Here is a 12,597-nt window from a genome sequence, read left to right as displayed (position 1 = left end):
GGACAGAAGGAAAAAGAAGAATAGGAATCACTGAAAAATCTGCAGACACTTTCTGTTTTTCTTTCTGAGAATAAGGACGCAAGAGTTCTTTTATTTCTGTCTCAACACTACTAATGGTTCAGCTTTGGGCATCTCCCAAGTGACTATTTTTCCTACACTGAAAATAACGGTGTTGTTTTGAAGGCTATTAAAATTTTTTAAGATACTGTACAGACATTGTGATATACAGAACATGCTCTGTATTTACCATAAACACTCTTGAAAGATAGTTAGTCCTGAAATGCAATTTGCAAAGCATTCTAATACTGATACTTACCATATGGGTATTAAGCTGCTCTCTTGCTGTTTCTGGTAAGCCTCCAACAGGTTTTGATGCCAACAGCTGACGTTCGGTGTCTGTCAGCCATTGCTGCATATCTTCAACTTCACCATGGAAACCTTGGGCCTAAATTATACCATATCATTTTAGAGCTTAGTTAAATGTTCTCCATTCTAATACTAGCTCAGATGCAGAAGTATACTGGCAACAGATTTAATCAGGTATTTGCAACAATGAAAGGAAATGAAAGAAAAAAAACAAAGAAAAAACCAAACCATCCCAAAATTTAAACTAGCTTGATCCAATCTAAATGATAAACATAAAAACCATGGAAATTTTCAAAGCAGGCTAAACGAGCAACTGTGAGATCAGTGTTTTCCCTGAATAATACACCTATACAGAAATTTCACCCTTTAAAAATACATACGCCAAAGGCTGAAGTCTTGATTCAGCACTATAAAAGACAGTGGCCAGCTGTGGAAGATACAGCTGGATTCAAACTTTCTCCAAATTCAGGAGTGTCTGCATTATGGTTTTGGTTTAGGCCAACTTCTAATGCATGTATATATGTATTTCATGTAAAAAGACACTTTTTCTGAGTTCTCTCTTTATTTGATCATTTCCTGTTCACCTGGATCAAGGCACTGTCCAGCTGCTGTTTCCTTTGTTCTGTTTTTTCCAACACGTTTTGCCAGCGCTGATTCAGAAGTTCCAACTTGCTCCGTAAATTACTTGCTTCTTCAACAGCACTCGATTCAATCAGGTCATTTCCTGCTTTCTTAACTGCCTCCACCGTAGACTGATGAGCTAAAACATCATTTTGTAGCACCTACAATTGTAACACAGTATGTATGACTGACCATGTTGATAAGTTATTGAATGAAGGCAATTACAGTGACTGAGCTAGTTCTAATCCAATGACAAAGCAATAGTTTAACACCAGCACAGGTATTAGCAATTAAAGCTAATAACTAAGGTCTCGTCAATCAAAAGCAGTAACAGATCATTCCACCAAAATGCGACATTTTTGTATCTTGGAAAAAATAATATATTCCTTCTGAATACGTATATTTCTTTCTGAAATTATGAAAGGTTTCTGGCACTGCTAGCGAAGAATTATTTTTTCACTTTCCTTAATTTACTACTAATTCCTACTAATAGGAATTAATTTACTAAATCCTACTAATAGGATTTTTCTTTGTTTTTGAGGGCAAGGTGTGAAAACAGTGTTATATATAGTAGTGCCAACTGCTTGTGGAGCAGTAGTCTAAGAGAGGAACAAGAATACTATGTGTCTGCTGTGCCATACAACAACCTGACTGCCACAACATCTTTTCATGCATTTCAGGTCTACTACTTCTTTCATGTTATGTCAGGCTACCAGGACACTTCAGCTGTGCTAAAAGCTGGGGAATGACTGTAATACTAACACCACAAGACCTCCTCCATCTGCTTGAAAACCTGTTATCACCAACAACAGTAAAACCATAAAACGAAAAAAATACATTTGGGAAAAGGATGCTGTTTGCAGAGAGATTTTTAAAAAAAAAAAAAAAAAAAAAAAGCAGCAGCTTTTAAATACCAGAAATAAAGAACAGAAAAAGAGAATATGCAAAAAGGTTGGGAAGGGAATGGTAAACCCCATCTAAGAAATTCAAGTTTATAACTGCTGTCTTCCATGGGGTCTGGTTCAAACTCACCTCCCTCAGAATGCTAGCATATGGAAAAAATATAAAGCTAAATACAAAGGAACTTCTAAATAAACTATACAGAGCACTTGATGAAACAGCAAATCACAAGTAGCCCTTGTATACAAAATGCGCATCACATTTGCTTTCAGTCTTCTAAGCTAAGCACTGAAAGATATTATTTATTTAATTTCCTAACAGGGCAAAAAAAAGGGTTATTCACAGAAACAGATGCATCTTATCCCTTCCTTCCTGCTGAGGCTCACTAAGAACAAGGTCTATTCTCTCCAAAGTTATTCAAGAGATGGATGTTTTTGCAGGCTACCACAGGATGCACTACTGCGTGAACTTTCTAACCTATAAGCTCTTATTTTTTGAAAAGGAAGTAGATTCGTTCATGTGTTTGCTGAACTCCTTCAGCACTGAAGGTAGATGAAGTCATAAACGATGTCTGGATGCTTCTTCAGTAGTAAAACACTTCCGTTTGATAAGAATATAAAAGGTTCATGGAGTGGAAGCTGGATTTGTTTTGGATTTTTTTTTTTTTTTAAAGGGCCCATTTCTAACAGTAGTCACACAGGGCATGCAGATACTTTACTCTGCTCAAGTTCGAACTGACCACACAAAAGGCTTCAGAAGCTGCATAGCTGCATTACCACAAACAATGAAAATGCCTTAATTATCTGGGTACTGTCAATTTCAATCAATTCTCTCTAAATCCAAAATGGACTCTGAATACTTTTCACACCATATGCAGGCCAAAAATTAAATGGCAGATTTAAAGGAAAGGAGAGGATTTATGAGGTTAGTTTGCAATCTTCAGGCCTAGAAAGCATACATCATTACGAACAGCACCAAGACACAAAAAGAGGTAGAGAAGATATCTTGCTCCTGGGAGATACTCTTCAAAATAAAGGCACAACGGAAGCATTCTTCCGTGGGCTCCAGAGTCACAATAATCAGTAAAAATACTTGAAAAAAAAATTAAAAAATTAACCATACATTGTATGTAACAAAAAGATGGGGGCATGGATACCGCTAAAGTTTGCCAAGATTGTTTCAGAGAAGCATTCTTCATGTTAGTTGGACCCAACTGAGATACAATTTTGCAGAATTCAAAACAACAAATCACTATTTTCTGAGAAGGAAGGAGCAAGAACAAAAGATGTGTAATTGTCACGTGCATTTTGTGAGACCTCGCCTAAACAGAACTAATAAAGGAGTTTATTGCTTCAGGGACAGTAGCAGGTTCAATAACTTTTGAGTTCCCTGGGTCAAATTAAGGTGAATAAAGGTGGAGACTAGGGTGAGCTGCTCTTTTTGGTAAAACCACTTGCATGGCATATGCAAGGAAGGAAGGAATATGAAGGAGTAAGAGGAAAGATATTAATTATTCCAAGCCTGCATTTCAGCTATAAACTGCATCTTGAAAATCTCTATAGAGAAGTATTTATCAAGTGCTAAGTTTCACTACAAGACTCATCACTAAGATAAACATCAAAAGAACATTTCAGTTAATATTTATTATAATTACATACATGATGTTTGGCAAGTTCAATTTCAATAGCCTTGGGGTCTCCACCCACAGGTTTCTGTTCATTCAGCAAGTCTTCTGTATGCGTCAGCCATGTCAGTAACTCATCCAGGGCATGCTGGAACTGCCCCAAGGCTAACAAGGCACCTTCCAGCTTGTGCTACAGTAAAAATAAAATTAACAATAAAATGGTTTCACAATGCTATTGCATTGGCTTAGATTACCGTTAGTCACCATAATCCAGAGCAGAGTCCATGCATATGATAGCATAAAAAACAGGGCGAAACAGTTATCCAACACAAGCAACTGCTTTATACTTGGAGCCAAGTTAGCCTGTAAAACCTTACATTCTAGGCTTAAATTCCTGACCTTCAAAGACCCCATGTTAAGTTTGAAGGTTCTCTCATCAGAGATATGACAGTAGTTTTTCATCACTTAAAACATAATTTCAATAGAAATGCAATTTGGTGCATGATCTTTTTAAAACCTTTTCTTTGTTGTGAAATGATTCAATTCAGAAAAAACACACACTTCAAGGCACCGCATCTTCAAATCTCTCTTTCACTTTGATAATTTAAGGAGAGAGCACTGAAACAGTTTAATATGAAGTTATTGGGTTTTTTTTAAAGTGTTCAGTTCAGCAGCTAATATTACCTTTGCCCATATAAACATGTTTTCAACTGCTACTTAAGATGTCATCAAATAACCAAAATGAAATAATAATGATTTGACATGGCACTGCTGACAGGGGAAGATACTGCTAAGGCTTTAAAAAACATAAAAACAACTCAATAAATTGTAAAATTCAAATTCTGTTAAATACAGTTCTGTAATTTCCAAACCAAAAGGAAAAAAATGTGTAAATTGATACAAACATTATATATCATAAAAAGCTTTTCTCAGAAATCTAAGTCATGAATAAAGCCACCACCTTCAAGTTAAATTATTTACCTGTCTATTTATAATCTTTTCTTCTAGGCTGTCCCACATTAGTTTGAGCTCTGAGAGAGGGTCTTGAACAGTGTGCTTGTCACTCTCCTCTGTTACCTTCTTCAGCAATAGTTCTGCCTGATGGTTCAGCCTTTCCATTTCTATCTGCTGCTGATAAGCTTCTGTCTTAAATTGCTATGGTAAACAGAAGAAGAATACAAATAAACATATCACAAGTAATGATCTTCTTGAATATAGCACAGTACAGCAGTATTTACAATACTAATGCATCACTGTCAACTTTCATAAATTTGGGGGTTTATTTTCCAGGGTCAAAATGCTGCTAAGACACTGATAACCCAGACAGTCCCAGCTAATTGAAAATACACAACAATGTCTTACTATTCTAGCAGATATTGCTAACTGTGACCAGAAGATGATAAAGATGCCCAATAGGAAAGTATTCTCCAATGATCTCCCTGGTCTGTAAAAAAGGCAGAACATATCTTGAGTAACTTCTAGCTCTTGTGGTTCTGACAATACAATACCTTAAACTTCAAACAGAATTATTCTTCAAAAGAGCTGAAAGCAAATTCTCTTTAGTAGAACACCCCCTCTTGTACCCGCAACTTGGGCAGCAGTCTGAATACAACTCAGACATGCATGTTCTTCTATGGTTCATTTCAAGTTACGTCATAAAACAGATAGATTAAACAACCTGCCCACATCCAAAAAATGTACAAGCAAGCAACAAAACCAAGGACATTCCCTGGTCGTTATACATCCCTGTTTTTTATATGTAGCATAACAGCCTGCCAATGTCAGGAGCAAGTCAGTCACAGATCCATACAGACAGGTTTCTAAGTTAGCCTGAAATTTTGGTTTTTCAGCTTACTCATGTATTGGGAATGTCGTGATCTGTGTGAGCATTTAGATAACGCCTATAATGGCAGAAGTGAAGCTTTGGAGGCATTCTCTCAGAGCCTCAAGGAAGTTGTTTACGGTAGAAACCAGAAAACTTAAGTCATAGCAAAAGAACCCTGTACATAATAACCTTATAGCCTTTGAAAGAGAAGGAATGCTTTTACAAGTATTTCTGGGCTATCAGGACATATTCACAAAATAAAGTGTAGTCTCACAAAAATTTGGAATAGATTTTAAAATGAAACACACTTGAAAATGAAAAGTTTGCAATGAAATGTTATCTGAAATTTTCATATAGATTCTTTTTTACTAGAAATTGAAAATTGCTTTTTGACTCTTGAAAAATACAGAAAAATACTAAACAACACAGAAAAATGCAGACAGATGAAAATATAAATGAAATAAATTGCTAGTTCATACCTTAAGTTCCTCAGTTTGCTGCTTCACTGTCTCCAGATCTGTTCCAACTGGGGACATAGATGCTAACTTGCTGCCAGCAATGTCTACCCAGTCAAATATTGCCTGAAAAATCACAGTAAGAAATTGAAGTGTGAGCAAAAATAAGAGCATTCTATTTGAAAGTTGTATTAAGCAAAGTATCAGAATTTTTTTTTTACTCCATAGAACAATATTGTTGTGCTCTTTGAAAGAAAACAGCTTTCTTCAGCAAAACCTAGGTTTCTTTGCAATACAAGGAATCAAATATTAAACTAAAGTAGTCCACATAATGGTTATGAGAATGTACATGCTGCAGGACTGAACTTCTGTTAGGAGTAATATTCTGCCAGTACCGTTCATGCTGAGTAGTACTCTACTTCTTACTGAGTAAACCCAGCAATTTTTATGAATACCCTGAAAGGTAAATACAAGACAAACTCTGTTCTGCAGTCCTTTGGAGCAAAGATGGAAGGCGGTAACTGAATGATAAGACACTTTAAATGATGATTACAAACAAACTACTTTTGAAGGATAGTGCTATCTGTGTAAGGAACATGGAACACAACCCATTCAGTCCATATTAGACAGTGAAGCGCTGTAACTGAGCTTGATCGAATCTCCGTAGGATAATGCAGTTATAACTTCAAAAAACAAATGAAGTCTCCCCATTTCTGAGGCTTTGTGGGTACTTCTTTTGCTCCTGATATAATGCAGAACCTTGAGAATACTCCACTTACAGATTAAGAACAGCTATATCAATCTGGGTAGTCGCACAGGGGAAAAAACACCTCTGGTAGGCCCTTTTCCTCCTGCCTGTTATCTGTGATTCATTACAGAGAAAGGCTTAGGACAGCTTGCCAGAGCTGCCCACTGCTGCACAGCTCCTTGAGAAAAGAACTACCCCCAACAAGCTCAACAGGATGAGGCGGCTGCAGCTAACAATCTGCCCACAATACTTTTCATATTGTCTATTGAAATGAGCATAAGGCGGCATTTAAAGCTCTTTCACAAAGTACCAAACTTGTAGGATGGACAATGTACAGCCACAGGAAATACGAAGCACTTAAACCAATGGCAATGTTCCTAATGCAACCCTACAAGTCAACCTCTACGCGGTATGAACATAAGAGAACTTGGAGAAAAACAGTGAGGGTGCACTAGAAAACAAGCATGTTGCATTATTATTAAGGACTGTTCTGCTGCTTGATCTGCACTGGACACACAAGCAACTGCCCTGAAACTAATTTTAAAGATTTAATGAACCAAGAAAGACAGTAATTCCATTGAGCAAGAAAATAGTTTTACAAAATCTGACCATGTTTGGAATCTTTTCAAATGTTTCAATCTTCTAGCCATTCACTGACAAAAGATATGAGGCATGCCACTCAGCCAAAACGTGCAAAGAATAAGCCAAAAAAACCCCAAACCCCAACCCAGCACATACAGAGAAAAGGTATCTTGAAAGAACTGTTGGAAAATTTACCTACAGATTTAAAAAATGAATCATCTGAAGTATTGTGATTGGATAAATTATACTTAGAATTAGTATAATGGTCCAGCAACATTACGTTAATAATATTTTTTGCTTAAAATATTCAAACTTAAATATTTGACTTATAAAAAAGGTGGAATAAAACTGAAGTTCTTTCACTGTCCTCCACTCAAAGAAAACAACAGCGAGGATATGGGCCTGTATTCTGTTCCTTTCAGATCATGTAAATGTGTCACAACTTCAACTCACTTATCATATGAAGTACTGACTATCAGAAGAAAATGTGAGCAAGGATTACTGTGAATTTGTGTGGTATCAAAAAACCTCTCCTCTTATCAATAAACAAGGGGACATTAATTTTGAATCTAAACATAGTGCAATGTATGAACAACTACATGAAGAAAACAACCCAAATAGATTTATACCTTAATGCAAAAAAACCCTAAACCCAACCAACCCTGAGAAAAAATATCTGCCTACTGAAGAAAACAGTTATTATAATCAATGATATATTACTTATCACCTACCCAATCATGTGACATTTTTTACTACAACCACGTTAAATCCTGTTGAGTCAAGAGTGGGTTAGGTATATCACACCATCTTACCTGCAGTCCATCCTGGTATTGAACAGCTGCCTGCATAGCTTCAGCAAGCTTATCCACCCGTTCTTTCCATGTTTTGTTTAAGGCATCCCAGGCAGAATTCAGCTGCAAGTAAGTGTAATTTACTCCAACGGACAAAAAAATTTCACTGCTGTATAATGTGCATTCACTAAATATTCACTGATCAATAACACCAATAAACTAAGCATGAGTAGTTCATATTCATTCCATATTAACACCTGTTCTCCCTATCACTGCACAGTTAGTTTCCTTCAGAATATACTAGAGGTTCTGGACTACAAAAGCTGTAAACTACAATACTGATTACTGAGTATTTTTTTAACATCGGGATTATAGTTAATACAGGAAATACTACTATTAAATCATTTGGAGTTGCATCATTATAAAAAAGGTAGCTTAAAAGAAACATACATTGTTGAACATTAGAGAAATTAAAAGTACTCTGTAGTCACCCAAACAAGACTGTCTCAGTTAAGATGTCTCACTTGGCATAAAGCAGATATATCTGAAATTTATTCTAGCATTACTTTTGCAAAAAGTAGCCATCTATTTGTATTAATCAATGAGTATTTTAACAAAAACCCCTTCTGTCTTACAAAAAATTTAACCCATAAATCAATAAAATAAAATTGTCTGTACATTCTAATCTAATCTGATTCAAGATTCATTTACCTGAAAAGCAAGCCTTACTTTAACACAAAGGCTTCAGGGATATTTTACTTTTGCCACAAAATTTTTTATCTTCAAAATTTGTTGGGGGCAGGGGGGATATACCAATTTCAGCTGAACAAGCATTTAACATAACAGATTTAAACATCTGCACTTCCCATACCTCATCTATACTCTTGTTGACAATAGGTTTGTCAGGCTCTCCACAAGCAGCTCTAAGTTCAGAGCCAAGGCTCACAACTGTTTCTAGTTCTTCTTGTAGTCCATCAATTTCTTCTTTAGCAGCCTACAAAGAGGCAAAAAAATGACAATGCTAATACTAAATTTAATAATCTATGCACAGCTTGCTTTCAAGATACAACATGGCAGGATTTGACCTTTGTTTTCTTTGAAGTCACTTGGAGTTGCAATTGGATGCTTAAAATACAAGCATCCCTTTGCAGAGTCAGAGTGAAATCAACTAACATCAGTCCAAATTGTAACAATGGCCTGTCATGTCATTTTGCATGAGAGGGAAAAAATAAACAGGAAGTCTTAAATTAGATTTCTTTAATCAGAGTGTTTTCTTTTTCAGAGGTTATAATTCAACCTTCAAATCTGTAACTATCAGCATAAATAATTACAGGCTTAGAGCATAATACATAGAGCATAACACATCTGTACTCCTTTCATTTAGATATTACGTATTACTCAGGGAATCTAAAGTATGTATAACTTTTAAAAGTCTCAGTGACGTGCTTATTATACACGTTTATAAACAGATATGCAAATATAATGACAGGCACATGTTGCACACTCGTTGCAATTAAGCACTGATACATGTTATTTACCACAGACTCTTGAGATATCATTATAGCAAATTTCTACACATTATCACTCTTGGTCTCTAAAAAAAAAAAAAAAACCCAAAAAAATTGCCTGTGGTATTCCATAGTAATTCTGTCTTTTCTCTGCATACTGTAAATAAAATACTTCAGGTCAACAAAATACTTTCTACTGACCTCAGCAGCTTCTTGCTGTTGCTTGACTACAGATGGGTCAACTCCAGGTCCCTCCAGTTCTCGAATGAAGTCCTGAGTATCTTTAATAGTAGCTACAAGAGCCATATGATCACACCAAAACTTTTCAGCTAGTTCCATTACATCCAACAATTTGGCCTCCCTCTCCTCAGTCAAGGTCTGTATGTCTTCCCAAATGAGGACCATTTGGTCTAGTTTATCTTGAACAGCTAAACAACAAAGGAACTAGATTACTACCTTGGCAAACAATTCTTGGCCATAAATCTCTCTACAGTTCTACAGCAGAAACATATGTGTATGTTTTAAAATTCAGACTCTAGAATTGTTTCTTTACAGGACTCCTTATAACATTAAGTGGAAACAACCAACATGGCCTTTAAAAATAAAACAAAGGTCATATCTACAATGAATTATTTTAAACAAATGCTTTGCTCTTATAAATCTTTAGCAGCTTCTCCAGGAGAACACAATCCCCAGATTAGTGGTCATCAGAACTGAAGATTTTTATATGCTGCAGCTTGCTGCATTTCCACTACATAAAACTTTCCTCAGTCTACTACCTTTAGCAGATATATCCTTATCAGCTCCTTCTGAGCGAGCAATCATTTCCTCCCCTCTCTGTTTAAGTGTTTCATACACCGGCTGAAGTTTTTCCAGATCCACTGACACATTCTTATTTTCACTGATTTGCTCTTTAATCTTCTCAACCTCTGCTGAGATCGAAGGTGGCTGCCTCAGACGTTCAACTATGCGTTTCAGGCTCTCAAGAGTTGGATCTATCTTGTCATGAAACTGGGAGGGTGGTAAAGGACAGAAAGAAGTGGCAGAGAAATTAGAAAAAAGCAGCTGAAAAATGACATCTGAAATTCTCTTGCAAAAAAGGTACTTTAACATATTTAACATCTCTATCCAACACATGTATGTGCAACTTGCAATACCCTCCCTTTGTGGTTCTTCCGCCCTTTTAATATCTAAATTATAAAAATGACCTTGCAAAATGGTACTTCCTCTCAGATTTAAGAATTTTACTATGAAGTCTGGGTTCAGTCCTGAGACACTCCATCTGCAGATACTATACATATGGCAGAATCTACTTGCATGTAGTCCTGCGTAATTCATACAGTAGTTTGTACCTTACTTTGGAGAGCCACGGCTTTCTGATTTCATCATTTTAGAAAGATATTTACCTTAATATTAAATACATACACTTTCACATCAGGACCAACATACTGGAATATAGCCACCGATTTAGATTTGATATGTGAGGTCATTCAAAAAGACATTTGTTAGTGCCCAGGTGATGCTTGTTAGTGCAGTAAAGGTATGTTACTTTCTGCAACTAAAAGCACTCAACAGCATGGATTACGTTCACCCATGTTTGACCAAGCCCACGTAGGTGCCCAGAAACTCAATTACAGCTACGTTAACATGGTTCATCCTTTGGTACAGGTCTAAAGTTAGCCTTTACTGTATGCTTTTCGAGCCACAGAGATTCCTAAAAATATCTCACCACCATGCCCCTTCCAAATTACAGAAATTAATAAATTGTGGGTGCATTTAATGATCCTCCAGGATCTACAAAAAGCACTCTTGATTACACTTGGGAAAGCTGCTAGAAAGAGCACAGCAAAACAAGATTACCTCGTGTGCATAAACAGCTACATCCTTTCTATTCAAAGGAATATAGGCAATACAAATGTAATTACTTTTTCCAACCATACAACCCACTTCAAATCAGACTCTGTGACTAATGTTACGGATGCAGTGTTTTTGTTAGAAGTGTGAATATCATACAAGTCAGCTAAATGTGTTAGGAAAGATAAGTAGCCTTCCCACATTCAAGACTTCTGAAAAACTGATTGTGGCAACAAAACCTTACAAAAGTGATAAAAACTAAAATTAAATTGGCAATATTCAGGTCTAATTTTAGGACACAGATGTTACATTTTAAAATTGTCAGCACATTCAGTGGGCCTCCTTCTACTCATACTTCAATGAATGAGACAAGGTGTTTTAGAACTTAAAAGGAAGAAAACGCAAGTCATTACAACCTTTCATTCTGGCTTCACAGGTTATGTCCTGCCTTTGATACATAATGCAATTTAATATAATTTAAAACCTGAAGAATGAAATAATTATTCTTCCAGGACCGTCTAGACAAACACTGACATAGCCATCATAGTACAGAGCCCTGGTAATATATATTTACATATCTTAATACAAAAAGGAGATTACATAAAATTACATTCTGGGTGTTACAATGTTTTGCTTTGCCATCTGCATGGACATTTACATATATAAAAAGAACCTTAAAGTATTGCATAAATAATTAAGCATTTTCTCAACATCTGATTATTTCTAGCTGTTACCAAAGAATGCATTTTTATTCTTGTTTTCTGTACTTAGCCAGTTAATGGCTATCACATACAAAGCAGGGACTCGAATGCTAAGTAAATATCTTGATTTTCAAATGTGCAGCTCCAAGTAGGGGGAGGACTGAGCATTTATGATAAAGAAAAACTGAATCTAAATAATCAGGCATCTTTCAGAGGTGTGAATAAGGAAGCTGTTTAGAATGACTGAAAATATAATACATTGTCCATAACCAGTTCAAAAGCAGAATGATATCTGATGTCACTTTTTTTCCTCAGGTTCTTAAACTCAGTCTGCAGGGGCTAGGAATATGACATTAAGGACAATGACCTATGACAAAAATTATTTAGAATGTAGACTTGATGAGAACTTTAAGGTGTATTTCTTTATTTAGTATTTTAGACCTGAGCAGAATATAGCACTTAATTTCCAGTGAACAGAGAAAAGGGGAGTTTCCTATAAAAACAGCGGTATAGAACAAAGTATTTTTATTCAGGTTTTTGTATTGGTTCATGTCGACAGTTTTACTGAGTTCTTTTCTGAATTTAGGGTTGAGTAAAAGAATTTCAGTATGGGTTTAATGAC

General features: G+C 35.9%; 1 protein-coding gene across 5 annotated transcripts in view; it reads right to left on the bottom strand.

Moving 5' to 3' along the window:
* The window catches only part of DST (dystonin), a 313,286-nt gene that overhangs the window by 36,047 nt on the left and 264,642 nt on the right, over positions 1-12,597 (bottom strand). For all 5 annotated transcript variants that reach the window (XM_075707064.1, XM_075707065.1, XM_075707066.1 and 2 more), the window contains 9 exons: positions 10,200-10,431; positions 9,622-9,848; positions 8,784-8,906; positions 7,934-8,035; positions 5,816-5,917; positions 4,493-4,666; positions 3,546-3,701; positions 951-1,148; positions 317-445 (listed from right to left, as the gene is read on the bottom strand). In XM_075707064.1, coding sequence (XP_075563179.1) covers positions 317-445; positions 951-1,148; positions 3,546-3,701; positions 4,493-4,666; positions 5,816-5,917; positions 7,934-8,035; positions 8,784-8,906; positions 9,622-9,848; positions 10,200-10,431 — 1,443 coding nt within the window. The remainder of the gene's footprint in view (positions 1-316; positions 446-950; positions 1,149-3,545; positions 3,702-4,492; positions 4,667-5,815; positions 5,918-7,933; positions 8,036-8,783; positions 8,907-9,621; positions 9,849-10,199; positions 10,432-12,597) is intronic.

Source organism: Pelecanus crispus, chromosome 3 (genome assembly GCF_030463565.1).
Source record: "Pelecanus crispus isolate bPelCri1 chromosome 3, bPelCri1.pri, whole genome shotgun sequence".
NCBI classification, from domain to species: domain Eukaryota; kingdom Metazoa; phylum Chordata; class Aves; order Pelecaniformes; family Pelecanidae; genus Pelecanus; species Pelecanus crispus.
The sequence above is the reverse complement of the archived record's forward strand: the minus strand, read 5'-3'. Positions and strand labels throughout refer to the sequence as shown.